The sequence below is a fragment of the Danio rerio genome, chromosome 7, assembly GCF_052040795.2.
Source record: "Danio rerio strain M-AB ecotype USA chromosome 7, GRCz13ab, whole genome shotgun sequence".
NCBI classification, from domain to species: Eukaryota; Metazoa; Chordata; class Actinopteri; order Cypriniformes; family Danionidae; genus Danio; species Danio rerio.
Genome location: NC_141027.1, coordinates 39,150,151 through 39,168,981, shown reverse-complemented (window position 1 = coordinate 39,168,981; position 18,831 = coordinate 39,150,151). Strand labels below are relative to the sequence as shown.

At 36.5% G+C, this 18,831-nt stretch overlaps 1 protein-coding gene across 2 annotated transcripts in view; it reads right to left on the bottom strand.

The window, feature by feature from the left end:
* The window catches only part of creb3l1 (cAMP responsive element binding protein 3-like 1), a 57,043-nt gene that overhangs the window by 14,723 nt on the left and 23,489 nt on the right, over positions 1 to 18,831 (bottom strand). For both annotated transcript variants that reach the window (NR_199880.1, NM_001243038.2), the window contains exons 2-8: positions 15,700 to 15,904; positions 10,472 to 10,647; positions 6,322 to 6,406; positions 4,151 to 4,350; positions 3,871 to 4,020; positions 1,837 to 1,895; positions 1,221 to 1,289 (exon numbers count right to left, since the gene is read on the bottom strand). Coding sequence is in view for 1 of the 2 variants with exons in the window: in NM_001243038.2 (NP_001229967.2) it covers positions 1,221 to 1,289; positions 1,837 to 1,895; positions 3,871 to 4,020; positions 4,151 to 4,350; positions 6,322 to 6,406; positions 10,472 to 10,647; positions 15,700 to 15,904 (944 nt within the window). In the remaining variant the exon portion in view is untranslated. The remainder of the gene's footprint in view (positions 1 to 1,220; positions 1,290 to 1,836; positions 1,896 to 3,870; positions 4,021 to 4,150; positions 4,351 to 6,321; positions 6,407 to 10,471; positions 10,648 to 15,699; positions 15,905 to 18,831) is intronic.

Here is an 18,831-nt window from a genome sequence, read left to right as displayed (position 1 = left end):
GCCAGGGGGATGACCAACGATGAGGACTTCAGCATTGTCTTGGAGGATGAGCAAGTCATGGCTGGCTTGTAAAATCTAGATTTGCTGAACTGGATTTATACTAATATTACGCAAATTAAAATGACCCAAAAACAAACTTACATTAAGTTTCTGACAAAAATTCCCTACTACAACCTTGTGGAGAAATTTCACTGCATTGACTGATTGATTGATTATGTTGCTAACATTTTGAGATACAGCAATACACAATTTCTGTCAGATTTTGTCTAAGATGTGACTTTTCCTACAAAGGAAAAGCCAGACAAAACATTTTTTTCCATCATATGGATAAAGAACTTTTTTCAAAGCTTAACATTGCTGTTATCAGTGGAACATGTAATAAAACGATATTTGGCAAAACTGCATTTTGTAAGTATCTCATTATAAAATATATATTTGACAATTTATGAATAAGTAATTTTCATTAATAAATATGAGTAAGTGGTGATTGATTTGCTTATATTACAAATTCTACTAATAATATTAAAATCATCATCTATCACTCAAAAATGTAGTAATTTTCACATGATTTAAGTATTTTTTGCTAAAAGAAAATCAAGTCTTGATACTACTTAAAAATAACACGGGCAATAGTGTTACCATTATATTTTAAAGTAAATAGCACATAAGATTTCTTACAGTGGAACTTAAGACTGCTTTTGTGGTCCAGGGTCACATATGAAAGTCAGCAAGCTTCAGAAAACACCCAATCTTTCATTCTACAGATAAAACAAATCTAAAACATAACTAAGCATAATTTTATGTTCCAAAAAAGAAGAAAAATTCCTCCAGATTTTTCGTTTTTCATTTTAAATGAACTACCCCTTAAGAGCTTTCGCCTCCAATGAGCTACAGTTAATCCACAAAAAAAGTGCTGACTTTGATAACACCCAATCCCCCACGGTGCCCTCTCTTCTGTCTCTCTAAACAGTAGGAACAGACAGCAGCCTGTCGACAGCGCCAATACTCTAAGCAGGCCACCCAGGAGAGAATGAAAAGGTGCTGCTCTATATGATCGGAAGGGGAGGTTAAGACCTGCACGCATCTGGATCAACTTAACAACACCTGCTGACTGCAAAGACCCGCACACTTACCGCAAATACAGCCACACTTAAATGTATTAAAATCCACCTATAAAGTATTCGCCGTGATTAAACACGAGCACACATGTGCTTCCTCACCTGTTGGCATTTTCAAGCGTCTCAACTTTCTTCCAGAGTTCATTGTTCTCTGAAGTGTAGTTCTCCACTCTGAAGAGGAGTAAAAGAGAAAGAGTGTGTTATTGCGCACGGTCACATTGAGATGCATTTACAAAAACGTTTCCATAAGTATGACCACATATAAGCAAGAAAAGCCAGTGTGTGAGTGTGTCCAGTGTGAGTCCAGTCTCTCCAGCACATTATCCAAACCCTGAGAGCCTAACAGCAGCACAAAAGGGAAAATGACTCATGCAAACGCGCGCAAACACACACACACATACACCAATGAGTGCATGGACTGTAGCCATTGGCCATATTCACACAATAAAAGCCATAAAACAGCTAGAAGGGTATAGCGCATTTTGAGGGTATGCTGGGGTGAGAATGACGAGAGGATTAAAGGAGAGGAGGTCATCGAAGAGAACGAAGGATGAAGGCACAGAGAGAGTGGATGCTGTTGGATAAACAAAGCAAAAGAGAGGAAGGGAAAATAAGAGCAGAGGAGAAAAGGACAGCAGTCAGAATGCAGGAGAGAGAGAGAAAAGAGGTAGAGAACAAAGCATTTAAGAGAGAGAGAGAGATAATAGAGTGGAATTACTTCTTCTCCAAACACTCCACATATTCCTTCTTCTTCCTGCGGCTTTCCTGTGCAGAGATCTAAGAAAAGAATGTAAAAAATATTATAATGAGCGTAAATATATTATTCATATATTAATACAGTGGCTAGAGTAAGTATTGAACAGCTCATGATTTTACTTGGTATACAGTGCTCAGCATAAATGAAAATAAATATACTTTTATGCAGTTCTCAGTGAATGTAGACAATATATTTTAAGGAATTAATAGCAGTTTCATCAAACAGTTATATCAATTAAAATAAGAGTTGGTAACTGAATATCCTTAGGAATAGAAAGTTAATAAATTTAAAATCAAATTAGTGGGAAAAAAATGCTATATAATAATTTAATTGTATATTATTCTGTATATTATTTACAGTGCTTAGCATAAATGAATACACTCCATTTTGAAAATGAATATTTTTATCCATTTATCTGTGAATATGGGTAATATTGGTGCATTTAAACAAAACAGATTTATTAAACAGATACATTTGTTAAAATAATACTTTAGTCACCAAACATCTTTAAAAATGGAATGATGATACAATAAATTCATGCAAAATATAAAAAAAAAATTACAAACTAACAACATTTTAACAAAATTGCATACATTTTTTGTTTATCTTGATTTGTTTCTGTTTTTGAAAATTCATTCATTCATTAATTTTCTTTTCAGCTTTTTTTTAGCCTTTATTAATCCGGGGTCGCCACAACGGAATGAACCGCCAACTTATCCAGCAAGTTTTTACACAGCGGATGCCCGTTCAGCCGTAACCCATCCCTGAATAACCAAGATTTGGCTTCAGTACTGACTAATCTAATGTATTTGCATAAATATAATATTGTACAGCTTCCTAGAAAATATAAATATGTACTTATATATGCTAAGCACTGTATATATATTTCTAACATATTAATTTGGGTGTACCAATATTTTGACTAATCTTAAGTTTTTTTGTTAGAATTGTTCAAGTTTCAGAAAAATATTTTAGAAAAAAATTGATTCATAAGAGAGATCTGTGAGGGGTGTACTTGTTTATGCTCACTGTTTATATTTCTAAAGGAGCTGTTCACATGAAATTGACCCAGATTTTGGTTTAAAAAATGTTAAAAACACCCAAACATACAAGTAATGCAAAAAAAAATCTTTAAAAAGTGTTATGTGTAAAAACATGGAATGGCAAAAGGAGAAAGTAATGAACTACTGAAATATATTGAATATTTTGCATAAAAGGCTTTTTTGTTAGTGGTAGCTTTGGAGAATTTTGCATTCTTCAGGTGTGATTTTCACACTTCAATAGACTTTCTACTAACTACTGAGAGAATTCATCTGCTATCTGGGCTTTCCATTCCTTTTTCCACCTCTATTTCTTCATGTGTTCAATATTTTATATACAATTATATGTATATATTAACCAAATAAAATTTCATATTAACATCAAAAGTACTGTAGGATTTTTTTCTTTGATCCATAAATTATTTCCATATACAGGAAATTTTCACAGTATGTCTGATAATATTTTTTCTTCTGGAGAAATTCTTATTTGTTTTATTTCGGCTAAAATAAAAGCAGTTTTAATTTTTTAAATCCATTTTAATTACTAGCCCCATTAAGCAAATTTTTTTCGATAGTCTACAGAACAAACCATCGTTATATATAACTTGCCTAATTACTCTAACCTGTCTAGTTCACCTAATTAACCTAGTTAGGCCTTTAAATGTCACTTTAAGCTGTATAGAATTGTCTTAAAAAATATTTAGTCAAATATTATTTACTGTCATCATGGCAAAGATAAAATCAATCAGTTATTAGATAAGAGTTATTAAAACTATTACGTTTAGAAATGTGCTGAAAAAATCTTCTCTCCGCTAAACAGAAATTGGAGAAAAAAATAAACAGGGGGGCTAATAATTCTGACTTCAACTGTATATGCACAAAACTTATATAATAAGAGACTTGTTTTAATAACCAAGTTATTTCAATATTAATAGTATGTAATCATTATCAATACCTTATTTTTGATTTTCCTGCGCACCCGTTTGAGTGCTTTCTCTTCGGTTTTGGTGAGCGGTAGTTTGTTGGGGACAGGATATCCCTCAGCGATCAAAGTCCTCTTTTCTTCCTCTGTCAGCATCAAAGGGCCTGATGTTCCCTGCAGCTTCTGCATTTCAACACAAGACAGAGTTTCACTTTAAATAGAACTGCTTAAGACGTAACTGTATGCAAATTTCCATTAGGAATATATGTGTATATAGTGTGGTGTGTCATGTGCCGCATTGATTAGCACTCACGTGCGGGGCGGTGAGGAGAGGGGATGAGGAGATAGCAGTGGAGGTCCGGGCCTGTAGCCGGGCAGGGCTGGAGGGTGGCAGTGAATGTGGGCTCTGCAGGTGGCCAGGGCTTAATGGTGGCAGTGAATGTGGGCTCTGGGATCCATCACTGTCGCTGCCATGGCTGCTGGGAGGAGTTGGCGGCAACCGCAAATGCTCTTCTGTTGGGACACACAGATAATCTTGATACAGCTGAAAGTACAAAACCTGAGCATCTTAAAGAGATAGTTTCTCAAAAATTAAAATTCCATCATCATTTACCTAATCTTGACATGTTTCAAATCACTAAACAAAAAAGAAGATATTTTGAAAAATGTTGGAAATCTTTAACCTTTCACTTCCACAAAAGAAATTAAATTACTATGGCGGTCAATGGTTACAGATTTCCAACATTCTTTAAAATATCTTATTTTCTGTTCAACAGAACACCATAAACTCTGATTTGGTCAATCAAGGGTGAGTAAATGAAGACCACCCCTTTAAATAATCAGGTTTAATTTTCTATGCCTACACATACAATGGCAAACTCAAACAAAATAGTCAAAGTTAAAAAGGGCAATGAATCTTTTGAGGCTGAAGTGTAAAACTGAAACTCCATTCACCTGTCACCAGGATAAAAGCCAATGAAACCTAATCTACTGGGTAGCTTTTGGTCATTTCGCACACAGCACATGCATGCTTTTAAATGTGGTGAGTGTTGGACTCGCTGTGTGTTTGGTCTGGCGGTGTCCCAGCATACACACAGCATTGCAATAAAGCTGTTGTTTCTGGATGAGCAGGATGAAAGAATGCTGCAGTGACAGACAGACAGCACACACACAACACCTGCAGGTGTTACAGGTTGCTTGCCATTAGCAGATTTATCATATTAAATGATGTACAGAACAGTCCAGGAGCAATCACACTAGGGAAAGTAACAGTTATCTTTGAGTTTTTAGTAGTAGAGCGGTAAAGCAGGGTTTAATTTGAACATGCAAATGTAGTATTATCAGTTTAGGTTTGTTAAAAAAATTCTGGAACCAACAATAGCAAACATTATTGATTCAATACCAGTGCAGTGTTCTGTTTAATGTCATAATCAGCACATTATTTGCATTGTCTGTAACCAAGTTTAGGGTAAAATGTTTAAGCTATTTTTGAACATTTTATTAATCAGAATAACATTACAAAATGTATCACATTTTTCGCAAAACATAATAAAAACAATAATAATAATAAAATGACGCTTTTTGGGTGCATCAAATGTGCGTTACAATGTTTTTTCCAAAGCATCGTGTGACACTGATGACAGAAGTCATGATGCTGATTGCATGTCAGATAACTAAATAACATTCATTCATTTTGTAATACCAACTGCACCACCGTGATACCCCAAATTAATTTTTTTTTAATGAAAATGTTATTGATGTTATTGATCATTCCACAGTGGTGACGCCAGATTAATAAAGGGACTAAGCCGAACAGAAAATGAATGAATAATTGAACATAATTCAGAATTTAACTGTTTTGTTATTATTGTTATTATGTTATTATTATGTTATTATTGTTATTATTTTTTATTTAATGTTGAGGGGGAAATTTATTTTAAAAACATTTTGACATATAATATTTTCAATACACATATAATATGTTAAAAACCAACACTCGCATAAAGTATTTCACTGTATGCCATATAAGCTACAATGGGAGCTCAAAGCTTACGTCAGATCCTGTTTTCATCAATGGGCCATTCAGAAAAGGCTAAAGTTGAGATCTGAGAGATTGTTAAACACATGCAAAAGTTAAATAAAGAAACACTCACACTAAGCCTCATTTCCTCTGGAAAAGGAACACACCATTAGAGTATTTATAACCCTGAAATGACCTTAGAGCGAGGGAACGGCATAAAAGACAGCTAATTTGCTTCGATTTGCCAACATTAAACCAGAATGAAAAACCTTCACCGACCATCTAGCATTTAAGTTGAGGGCTACTGTGCATGCTTTTATTATTTTATATGAAGGACAGCCATGTTGAAAAGTGCACAGGGTTGCTTGTATGCCAGTGTCTCTGTCCACTGCCAGACACAGTTTAATCAAACAGCACATCATAAAGAGATTAAAAGCAAGACTAAAGATTGTGTCTACACCCACCTGAGGGCACGTTGAGGAACTGGTTCGCCTCGCGGGGCTCAGCTTTGATTGCAGGAACAGAGTTTGAGCTCAGGCCTTTGGAGCCCTAACAGAACAGTGACACAATCATTAACATCAACATTAAACGTTCATTTATTTCTAAATGCCTTTCTTCAAAATAAATCATTAAACAACCAGTATTAAAAAAAGGCATCACAGTGGGGAAGTCAAATGTAATTCTTATTGATTATAACATTAAATCACAAAACAGATATTTATAGAGGGAAACATACGGCCTGTGCTTCCTCAATGCACTTTACAGCAATACTGAACATGGCACTGAGACACCAGTCAGTTTTATCTAAAAGCTTTTGATGATATCAGACTGAAGCGGTCTGTAGTAGTAGTGGAAGATATTTGATAGTTCTGAACTGTTAGGTTACTGGACTAAATGTGCTCCATGCTGGATGTCTGAGACAGTAAACACAGCTGAAGGCAGACTCAAACTGTTTACACTGACAGAGCAAAGGCAACCCGCCTGCTAACCACACACAGTCTGGCCAGCGACCAACCATCAAGCACAAAGAGAGGTGACATGAGTCTCAGATCAGAGGAGCTGCTGTACCCTTCACTTCACACCACCCGCTCAATATTTTCTGGGCCAGTGGACGGTGTTCCCCACCAACTCAAGCTGGTAAAGAAAAAAAAAGACTACACATAAACTGTAAAATGCATCAGACCTAGTTTAGAAATTGTCAGAGTTTTTAAAAACCTGCAGTGCTTTAAGTCACGACTCTTTACAATCTGGTTTCTTCTTTATTAAGTGTCCTTAAGTGTATTCAGAGACTGAACAGAATCACGAGTTCTTTTGATTTGCTATTAATAAGCAGACAACACTGGAACTGCGAGTGTGAGCTTGCTACTGTATAACAGTTCAATAAATAAGCTGTTATTAGGAAATTTATAGTTTAGATTTATAGTATATCAGCAACTTATAGTATATCTATTTCAGGTCAGCCAAATAAAAAAGTTTAAAAGTATTATGATTAACTTCCAAAGCCAAAAAAGTGGTTCAATGGCTATGTTTCCATCTTAAAATGTGAATGAACTTTATGCGCAAAACTGGATTATCGCATAAAAGAAGTGCAAATAAAAAAGCGTTTCCATCCAATGAGTCAAAGCAAACAAAATCATCACTTCCTTAATAACTGGCGCCCAATATCAACAGTAAAAACTGAATTTGCTGCAGCAGGAGAAGCTGCATCAATATTTTCTTCATCTAATAAATCACTTGCGCCTCAGAAGGCAATCCTGACATGCAGTGAACACGCGGTGGCGTTTGAAGGTGTCAGACGCGGAGCACAGATGCTCTTGATTCTGGAGGTCATTAATAATATAATAACACTAATACTTAAATGGTAAGGCGTTTTAGAATGACCAAAACAACCGTTCAGATGGTTTACAGAGTGCTCAGCTTGCTGTTTTGTCTATTCACGCACATTTTCATTATTACATGATCTCTTATCAAAAAATCTCATGACCTTTTTTGATGCGCATACTGAAATTTGTGCGATAAAAGTGCAAATGCAAGTTGCTAAATGGACTACATCAAAAGAAGCAAGCATGGCTGACAATACTGATGACACTGTAAGCTGCTCAAATGTTTACGTTTGTTTAATTTGCATTTGCAAATTAAAAACCACCCTGATTTTTATAACTCTTAATTGACGTCTCATTTCAGGGGTCAGGCAGCCTATCAGCCTTATGTAAAATAATACACAGATAAATGTGAATGCAAACACAGACACAAACTTTCTATGCAAACATATTTTAAATAGCTAATAAAATTGTACATTCCTCCCTTCAAGTCAAGCTTCATTAAAATTAAACTACAGCAAAATCAGGTCAGAATCTGTTTTGGTTGGACTAAGACTTTGGACCACTTCAACATTCCATGGTGGCCCCAGAAAGGTTCCAGCGCACTGCCTTAGGATTATGTAATATATGCAGATCATGAATTATAGTTATTATGGTGTGCAGTTTCTTAATGCCATGTTTTATATGGTTTGTGTTTATCTGGCAAGAGCCGCTCTTCCTGTGGCACACAGTCTGCACAAGGAGGCTCTCCAGTACAGCTGCACTGACAGTCTAGCAGAACCCGATGGGACGTCAGAACAGCTTTACACCATGTGCGTTTTTTGCTCCCCTTCTTAAATAAAGGACGTGTGCTTAAGAAAGCCCATCCATCCTGAATATGATTTAACACAGCCTAGGTATTCTTGACCACATTTTTTTCCCAAGCAAAGAATGTTGAGGGTGTTTGCTTGTTTTGTTGACTGGTATCTTCATACAGCACACAGTCAACGCAGTCCAGCTCCTGACAGAGGGCAGAGTTTATGGGAGCTGGAGGAAAGTCTGGCCTGAGTTAGTGTCAAGTCACGGAGAAGAGAGCAGTTCCATGGCTCTGGTAGAGAGTTTACTGCCAGATCTGTACGGCCTCGGCAGCCACAAAGAACTAATCTACTCTCAACTCAACACTGATGCTGCTGGAGCCGATTCCCATGCTTCAATAAGTTCAAGTCCTCACACACACACTCGTACTGCGAACATGTTCACTGGGCAGAGAAGTGGAGTAAGCTGCCAGCTGAGTAAATGAGCACATGATGCATATGTGTGTGTGTGTGTGGTTTTCATTGTCATACTAACATAATGGTCCCTCTGGTGTGCAGTGTGTGCAAGGTTCACCATTATCTGCTGAGATACAGTTAACTCTGAAAATTCCCACTCAAAGGTAGCAAAGTGAAAGTTGCAACATGTGACTAATATGGGGTCCGTCCCATACTAGAAATTTGTACTTTGTTTTTTAAATTTATATAAATTACACCAGGGGGGAAGTTGTGTGTACTCACTCATACCACCTACAATCTCTTTCTGTACCAAGACTCAAACACAAAACCTTTGGGTTACTAGTCTAACTCTCTAACCATTATGGCCCATTTACATGAGGTGTTGGTATTAATGCTTGGTAACCAATCACATCCAGCTTGAACAGGGTAAAAAAGGCACAGAAGTAGTAGTATATAAAAATATATATAAAGACTGATCGTAAAGAACGCTATTTCAAAGTCCCTTTTAGGCAAGTCATTTTACTCGATGGCCATCTTTGAAATGCCTCTCAGGCAGTATGCTCGGGCATTCTGTTTGAATGGGGAAACATCAAACTCTCCAAAACTGTTGGCCAAGCTCAAGATTACTTTACATATTTGTAACCACCAAAAAATTAAACCACAACCATCTTATGATTTTCATTTCTAAGCGTTCAAATCAAACAAAATCAGCTTTTTTTGTCAGGGTGCCCATGCTAATACGCATGCTCACTCGAAAGGAACGAGATCACAACGCAGACCACATTCATGGCTGTTCAACACATTAGATCACGCTGCTCTTCTGAAGTTCACAACTTGGTCTTGATGGCAAATCTCTTCCAGAAATGACAGCGACTCTTTGTTTATAGGCGTTTGAGTAGATGCTTACAAGGGATGTGCGTTTGACAGGACAGACTGTACCTCGCATTCTTTTTATTCGGATTACAAAACCAAAAACCCTCTCTTATCAAGTGCACTTGGTTCAATTGAAAGCACATATTTGAAGCTTTATGTGGATATATTTCTTATGTCTGTGAAGCAAGTATTCGCTGAGATTCCAGTGCGTTTGTTGACCATTAAACTGTCGTAAGTACACACGTCTGGTCCGAGCTGCTCCCCCTGAAAAAACATCAGTCTATAGCGATCAATGATTATCTCCTGTACTAGCAGACGGGTCTTCATTCACCAGATTGACTGTTACACTTTTCCTCATTCAAAACTATATAAGACATGTCTTGTATATTCTATAGTCTTTGGCTATTTTCTGGTGTTGCACAAACATGATTGGCTAGTGTCTGTACTAGTATTTGCATAAGGCAATCTGATTGCATGACACTCGAAAAGTTAAATATTTTTCAACTTATGCCTTGAGCAACAGATCAAATGCTACTGGACAAACCCACTATTTAAAAGTAAATAAAAGGCATTAATGGCGACACAACAAGCTCTGCATCCCTTTTCAAACTTTTTTAGTGATCTGGAAAAGATGAAGTAAAAAAGTGGTAGCCAAGAGAAGCTTCTCTTACCTTTTCTCCACTGTGGTTCCTCTGTGGCGGAGGAGCGAGAGTGAGAGGCGGTGAGCAGGTGCTGCTGTTGGCCAGAGGCGGCGCTGTTTCCGGGCAGTTCTCTGACATCAGGCTGGGCTCCTGCTTCACTAGAATGGCTGTGAGATCCTGACTAAATGACCACATTGCTTCTGAATCTGAGGAGAGAAATAACACAATGAAAAATACTGATGTTTGTTACATTTTAAAGTTTTGTTTTATTTTTAGTGAACTGATTTAAGTGTTTTATTTTGGGAATGACATATAGAATGATAATACTTAAGGCTAGCTATGACCACTTTTGATTATATATATATTAAAAATGGACCAGGTGTAAACAGGGCCAAAGGCACAAGATTATAACTTCAATAGCACAATGAGGGATATTATCAGAAAAGTGATGACTTTCACACTCCATGCCTCATGGAGAGGGGTTTCATATGGAGGCTGTTATGATGCAGGTGAGGGGGACAGACTCAGTTAATGACCAGAAGGTTAAAGCAAAGCAGCCTCTCTTTATACTGTTAACACAAAAGCCTGTGGGGTGGGAGGAGGGCAGGTGAGAGATTAGGGTGGCTTGAGAACAGCTCGACATGTCTGGACGCTTCAAAGCAGAGGAAAGGACTGCATAAAGTGAGAGCCCTCGTTATCACATCGCCCTCGGTAGCATTTGTGTGCAGACTCCACGGCAGGATCGATAAAACATTATGCGGCCTTGTAAAAGATGGATGGCAGGTTTTTCATGTTAGCCCTCTGTTAGGGAAGGACATCAGCAGGAGTCTGATTACAACAGGAGAGCAAAGCTCTTTAGGAGTTCTACTGTTCAGTGGAGAGCGCTGGATTTTATACTTCAGAGCTCTGTGTCTGTAGGGAACCTCTGTAAAAAAGCCCAAACCATCAGTTCAGAACAGCAGATTAGACCAGAAGAGTCTGTCCTTCACCAGGGTGCAAAGCAAACACACTCTTCTCTATTGTGAATAAGGGATTAGTCTCCTTTACAGCTTTTTCAAAATTGATAAGAACAGACTTCTTTATAGATCAGAGGTGTCAACTCAGTCTCATGGATCTATGATGAATCTCTTACTCACACCTTCATTCTCTCTACATACATTAAAACAAAGGTGTATAGACATCCCTGCTAAAAAGGCACATTTACTTAAGCACCAAAATAGCACTAAGTATTAGAAAACCAACCTGGAAAGACTAGTAGACCAGCAAGCATTGCAAAACTGCAGTGGAGAAGCAATTCAACTAGGAAACTTTTTCTGGATAGTCTAGTCGAACTATGTGTCAGTTACTGTTTCTGGCCTACAACTTGGAAAGTTTAGCTTCAACTAGCTCCAACATATTAGCCTGGACTTCTCCAGCGAGTCATGAAGACCTCGATTAGCTGCTTTAACTAATGAGGGTTACAGCTAAACTATGCAGGACAGTGGCCCTCTAGGAACAAGTTCAGACCCCTAATCTAGGATCTAAAGACACCATATGGGGATCAAAATCGAAAACCAATTTAAACGTTTGGATCTTGAAAACTAAAGCCGATGGCAATGATGTTATCCTTCACTTCTGGTAAGTTCTTTTCAATGCCATGTAATCTCTTTAATCTGACTAAAATCAGACCACTCTAAGTCAGACTAACAGATCAGAGTAAACGGACTTCAATTGGCTCAGGAAATGTGCACTTGTTCTAAAAGATGGAAGTAAAGTAAGGCATATTGTGTCAGGTATAAACAGACTTCAGATTCGGCTTAAGTTTAATTATAACTGTACATATTCTCGTTCATCAGAAGCTTGGCTTATAGGAATGTATTTAATAATATGTACAAAGGCTACATTTACATGCAAATCTCTGAAGTCCCACCTTATATTCTACAGAAGCTGCTGCCCATAGGGCACTGTAAGGCTTTGATCTCTCTCAGGACAGCAGGTATCATAATGAGGCGACTCCAGGCCGATGGAGACGGAAGAGCGATGCTCATTAGCAGGTTTAAAGTTACTGCAGAGCAACAGGAGACGAAGTAGTGAACCAGTCAGTGCTTACTTTAAGTGCCCCCTAAAGTTGCTCATGGTCTTTATAGGGGCAGGTTTATGGGTCACACACTACTGAAACACCTGAACTCATTGTGGTCATCTAAAATCCCTACACTCCCAATGAGCAAAAATTGTTGCTATAGGTGTACAAGAGCTGCTGCTACGTTAGCATCAGTAGGACATCTTTGTACACATTTATCTCAAAATACACACATGAATCAGTTAATAGACTGTATAAATACATAGGGTATAACTTATCAAGGATGGTGGTGGGATTTACCTGTCTTAGCTCTTCCATATCCTCTACTTCTAGTTCTCAATTAGATGTATTTCCCATGTTCAACATTTGTTACATGTATCACAGATTCTTCTTTTAAATAGAGAAATACTGTGCGGTAATATCACATATTTTGTGCATTCTATCAATGGCAATTCAAACAGTTAGTTTTACAAGTTATCCAAATTTATGAAAGGAGGCGAGAGTATCTGATGTCAGCACAACGACTGTCCTTGCCATCACTTTTTCATTGGATTAAATGAATAACACATTATTTAAACAGTTTAAATTTCTTCAATAAAAATTTGATGAGGATCATGCGCAACAAACTTCCATGTTCTGTAATCACTTCCAGCTCAGCTAAATATGGCAATGTTTTACTCGATCAAAAGAGCTACCAAAGATGAGCAGAGCAATGCAATGTCCCTTACATATGCAGACTGACATCAATAACCCCTCACAAACATCTGGAGATTACTATTGAATAAAACAACAATAAAAAGAGCTGGCAAAGATCGGGTGCTTTCATATCTGTGGATCAGTTCATTTGGTCCAGACTCCAGACCAAGGGCAACAAATAATACATTTTCAATGTTACTTTACATACCACACCGATTGATTTGGTCCGAACCAGTTGAAAAGAACCCAAATGCAGTCATGTGACAAAATCCAACTCACTCATTGGCCGGATTTTATTGAACGCATTTCCTAAACTGCTTTTCGATTTTTCAGATTTAATGTGCAAGAAAATGCCAATGGAACTCTCGCAAGTAAACAAACCGGCAGGCACAAAATGTCGCTTTTTACTATGGAGGGACGACTGCGCTGGCTGATTGTATCCTTGCTCATAGTATACTATATAGTTTGTATACATAACTTTAGACCAGGGGTGCCCAAACTTTTTCTTATGAAGGGCCAAAAAGCAAACTTGGGGGCTGTGGGCCGAAGGTAAATATAGCAAACTGTATTACATTAAAGTTGTCATGGGTAATTAATAATATTTAAAAATAACTGTAAATCATTCCTTTATATTACTAATGCATTAGTTTTAATAATACATTTATAACAGTAAAAACAAAAACAATTACATTTATAACAGAATGGAGTTCAATGCTGAATGCGCGAGTCAAGCTGTGCCTGTTTTTGCCTTGATTTGATGTCTTAGGCATTGTTCTCTGTCCATAGATTAACAGTATTTACACTATTTTTAAAAATCTGATTAATTTAAAACATGTAATTGAAACATTTAAAATATATATATATATATATATTTTTTTTTTTGCTTTTTTTGTAGCTCAACAATAAAACAATCAAAAAAGCTATGTTATATTAGAAATGACAAACTCAGTTAAAGGGATTTGCCTCAAACCCTCCCATTAGTCTCTTCTCAGACCTAGTTTGGGCATCTCTGCTTTAAACAAACTATACATTTTGAGATCTATGGCTGTGGCTGGAAAACAATGTTTTAATGCATTGCAAACAGTGAAGGTGCATTGCAAGTTTTAACTAAACTGTAACTTGGTCATCTTCTGGAAATATTACCAACGATCCATCAGCTAATGTTTTTTGCCTCTCTTCCTCTCTCTGGCAAAAAATTGTTGGTAAAGCGCTGTCAACAAATATTTTTCCTCCACACCCCATAGGATAGGACAGTGTATCAGACTACGGCAGCTGAACTAGTCCAAAAATGCACAGTACTTTTTGGGTCTGTTTTAGTTCGGATCATGTTCTCACCATAAGCTAACCACTTCAGGGTTTAATTGAAAGCGTACCAAGACCACCAAGACCACCTCCTCAAGCAGGGGGTAAATCTCAAGTGCGATTGCTAAATTCACACCTGCCCAAATGACCAAGAGGGAAAACGAACTCTAGAGCGATTCAACCAAATTAAATAAAGCAGGTGTGAAAACATCCAATTATGTTTTTGAAAGTATGTATCAGGCAAGCAGATGCAATGATAACAATTTTAAGTTGTTGTTTTTTTCATCAAAGCTTAATATGACAACCTTATTTTTTTTAACAAATCACACTCTGCTGATATGTTTCTTTGGATTGTACCTCAATAGCACAAGTGCTGCTGTATCACTAAAAGTACACACATTTGAAAAATTCTATGACAGAAACTCAGTTCTTTGAGCTAGAAGACAATGAGAATGAAACAACAGCATAAATGGATCCAGAAAAACCTTTGGTTTGGATGTTGAGAGCAGTACAGTCTGGATAAAACGGATCAAAAAATCCTGCAGTACCTCCATGCTTTTTTAAGGATTTGTTGATTTAAAGCCTGACTGGAAAGAAGCAGCAGTCTGCGCACACACTCTCCTCGCATAGTCATCCCAAGTTCAGGATGATGCAACTCTCTGGGCCACCCCCACCAAATTCTCCATCCCAAGCTGGAAACCAGATCCTTTTTTTATTTTATAGATGTCTACAGTTCCCTGGCCTGATCGTGGCGTATGTGAGAAAGAGAGAGACAGACGGATGAACTGACAGAAAGAGCGAGCGAGTGTGAGTGTTGGCTGTCTTCCTGGAATTCCCAGCTTCCAATGCAAGACTGAGCTCTTGGCTTGAGCTTCGTCAAGGAACCCTGTGCTGCACGGGTGCTTCGGGAGATAAGGAGGAGAGATGCAAAGAAAAGAAAGAGACAGAGGAAAAAGAGAAAACAAAGCTGTTGACTGATGATCCTTTGAACTGTCTGAACTAGGCTTTATAAGCTTCCACAGATAATCTAACAAGTTTTTGTGTGTGTGTGTGTGTGTGTGTGTGTGTGTGTGTGTGTGTGTGTGTGTGTGTGTGTGTGTGTGTGTGTGTGTGTGTGTGTGTGTGTGTGTGTGTGTGTGTGTGTTTGTGTGGATGGATGGCAGGAAAGTAGAAGCATAAATAGAGTATGTTGGTCACTAACCTGCATCGTCGTCTGATTTGATGGGTATGGAGGGGGATTGTGGGGCAGAGTCCTCGCTGAGAGAGTAACTGTGTTCTGCCTGGATGTCAGGGTTTGGAGGGTCCAGATCCATATCCAGCAACGGGTTCCTCTCCGCCAACAGATGATCATCGAAAAAACTGTTGAAAAGGTCATTGGAGAAGTCCTCCATCTGCTCTGAGAAGTGCTGGAGAGAGACCACAAAGACCTTTTTTATTTTTTTGGAAATGAATTAGTTGGTATGGTAGCAAACGGATACATTTTCAGAATGATATGTGCTAATATTAATAGTTTTGATTGCTTTATTCAGTTGGTCTAAACTTTAAAAAGATTATAATTAGCTGGATTTGTGTTTATCAATATCAGTCATTCAGAATTTTGACTGAATTAAAAAAAAAACTTTCATTTAAGGATTTTTAAGTAGGTTTGTGCAGACTACTGTATATATTTTGTCTTATTAAGTAAGCCTAAGCAAGAAAAGTGTTCAACTTACTGTATGTATTTTTGCTCTTTTAGTCTTTTTTTATCTGCCATCTTTTTACAGTGTTATATAATTATATATTTAAGACCAGCAACCGCTTTTGCTAATTATAACTATTCTAACAAGAATCTAATTGACATTAAAAAGAATGAAAAATGGCTTTTAAAAAGGCTATCATTTGTTTAAAAAAAAAAAAAAGCTGTCAGTCAGATAAAACAATACTTATATCACATATTAATATCACATTTAAAACTGACAGTAAACACAGAGTACAGCCCATTTTGAAAATGAATATTTGTATCCATTTCTCAGTGTATTGGTGCAATGTATGTTGGTGCATTTAAACAAAACAGATTTATTAAATAGATACATTTATTAAAATTATATTTTAGTAACCAAACATGTTAAGATATTGAAAGATCATAGAATTAAATTCAAGCAAAATATTGCAAAGAAAAATTACAAACTACAAAATTTCAACAACATTTTTTTGCTTCTCGTGATTTTATTTTTAAAATAATATTTTTCTATAACATATACATTTGGGTGTACGGTTTTTGGACCGTTATCGTAAGTTATTTGTTAGATAAGCTCCAGATTTGTCTTCAGTACTGAATAATCTAATGTATTTGCAGAAATTTAATAATGTATATCTTCCTATTAAAAATGCGAATTTAAAAGAGAGATTTTTGAGGGGTGTACTCATATATGGTGAGCACTGTATTAGGAAAATATTTATTATTGAAAATGTTCAAGAATTCTTGTCTGTCTACTCATCACAATCTTATTCCACATAAATAATAACAATAAATGTTTCTTGAGCAGCAAATCACCATATTAGAATGATTTTTTGCAGGGTCATAACACTAATAATCCTAAATAAACTAAAGTAATGGCTGCTGAAAATTCAGCTTTACAATCACATGCAAATTACACATGTAGCATCAATTTAAAACCAGCTATTTCAAATGAGATAAATATTTTTTTCCCATTTCTGATTTTGATGTTTACATTTTTGCAACATGTCACTGATGTTATTATTATTGCAAAATAATATGTATATAAATGTATTACTAATATTTAACATGAACACTACCGGTCAAAATTTGGGGTTTTAAAATAAGCTTCTCCTGCTCACAAAGGCTGCATTTATTTAGTCAAAAATACAGTACAAATTGTGAAATGTTATTGCACTATAAAATAACTGTTCAAAAGTAGTTTATCATTTAATTTAATAAATCATTCCAGTACTTTTAATGATGATTTTTCAGCTTAATTACTTCAGTCTTCAGTCACATGACCCTTTAGAAATTCCTCTAATATTAATTCTTTATTTTTATTATTATTATTTTTATTATTAGTAAAAGTAATAAAAGCAATAATGACTGGAGTAATAATTCAAACTACATACAATAAGAAATCAGTTACAGTATTTAAAAATTTTATAAATATTTAACAATTTTACATTTTTTACATTTAATAAATGCCGCCTTAAAAAATACATGAGAAAAAAAAACTGAGCCCCAAACTTTTGACCAATAGTGTATGTACATATTTGTAATTTAAATTGTTAATATGGTTAATATTAATAAACATCAAATTGTTATACTGTATGGGAAATATTAAACTTAATGGACATACTGTAAAAAGATTTCTTTCAAAATCTTCCCAACCCCAATTATTTGAGAAGTATTAAATGTACTACCAAGTAATGCGAGAACAAATAATCCTTTGTTAATTCATCCCACTCCCTGCTCTTGTTATTATAAGCAAAGATCAACTCAAATAATTTCTTGAGGTGATAATCTTACAATCAGCATTTTTTACAATGAGCATTAGATATAGTTTTAAAATTCAGATACACACTGAAATCTTCTTCTGTGTTTTGCCCCAAGGTGTGTGCTTGTCTAAAATTTGGTGGATCAGAAGATAGACATGCATTCTTCTATGCATGAGTGCTTTAAAGCATGTCGTCACAGACTGAACTCACTCGTGCACTCACTTGAACGTGTGTCGCATCTCCGCATGTGTGTTTGCCCAGAAAGGGTGTGACAGAGGTGTGAGAGGACCTGATCTTGTTTACATCCTGGTGAATGGGGACAGGTGTGTGAAAGACACACCTTTAGAGCAATGAACATATAAACCAGCCACTATACACATACTGTCACACATACGCACACGTGAATACATCCACACTCCCTCCACCTGTGTGAGTTCCCACATAAACTGCAACCCACCGCAATACTTCTGAGAAGAGAGGACTACTGAGAAAACTGTGCTGTTGTAAATGTTTGCTCCTGCTGTCCCCCATCTACCAAACAGAGGCTCTAAAATAACCATATCTCAACTGATATTATGGAGGAAGTATTAGACTCTTCAAAATAATGATTCTTCATTAGGATTAAAGAACTTTCAACACCAATGGAAACATGTCAACGCAAAAGGTTAAACAACTCACTCATAAACACTTCACTTCCTTCATTACAGGATGAATCTATACTTGTGAATGAGTCTTTTCAGTGCACGATTTAGTGACTTCTTCATAAAGGCTTCATTTGATTCACTAGATGAATCAGTATTAAATTACTTTCAAAAAGTCATTTTGCTTGAGCACTATTGTAGATACTGTATTG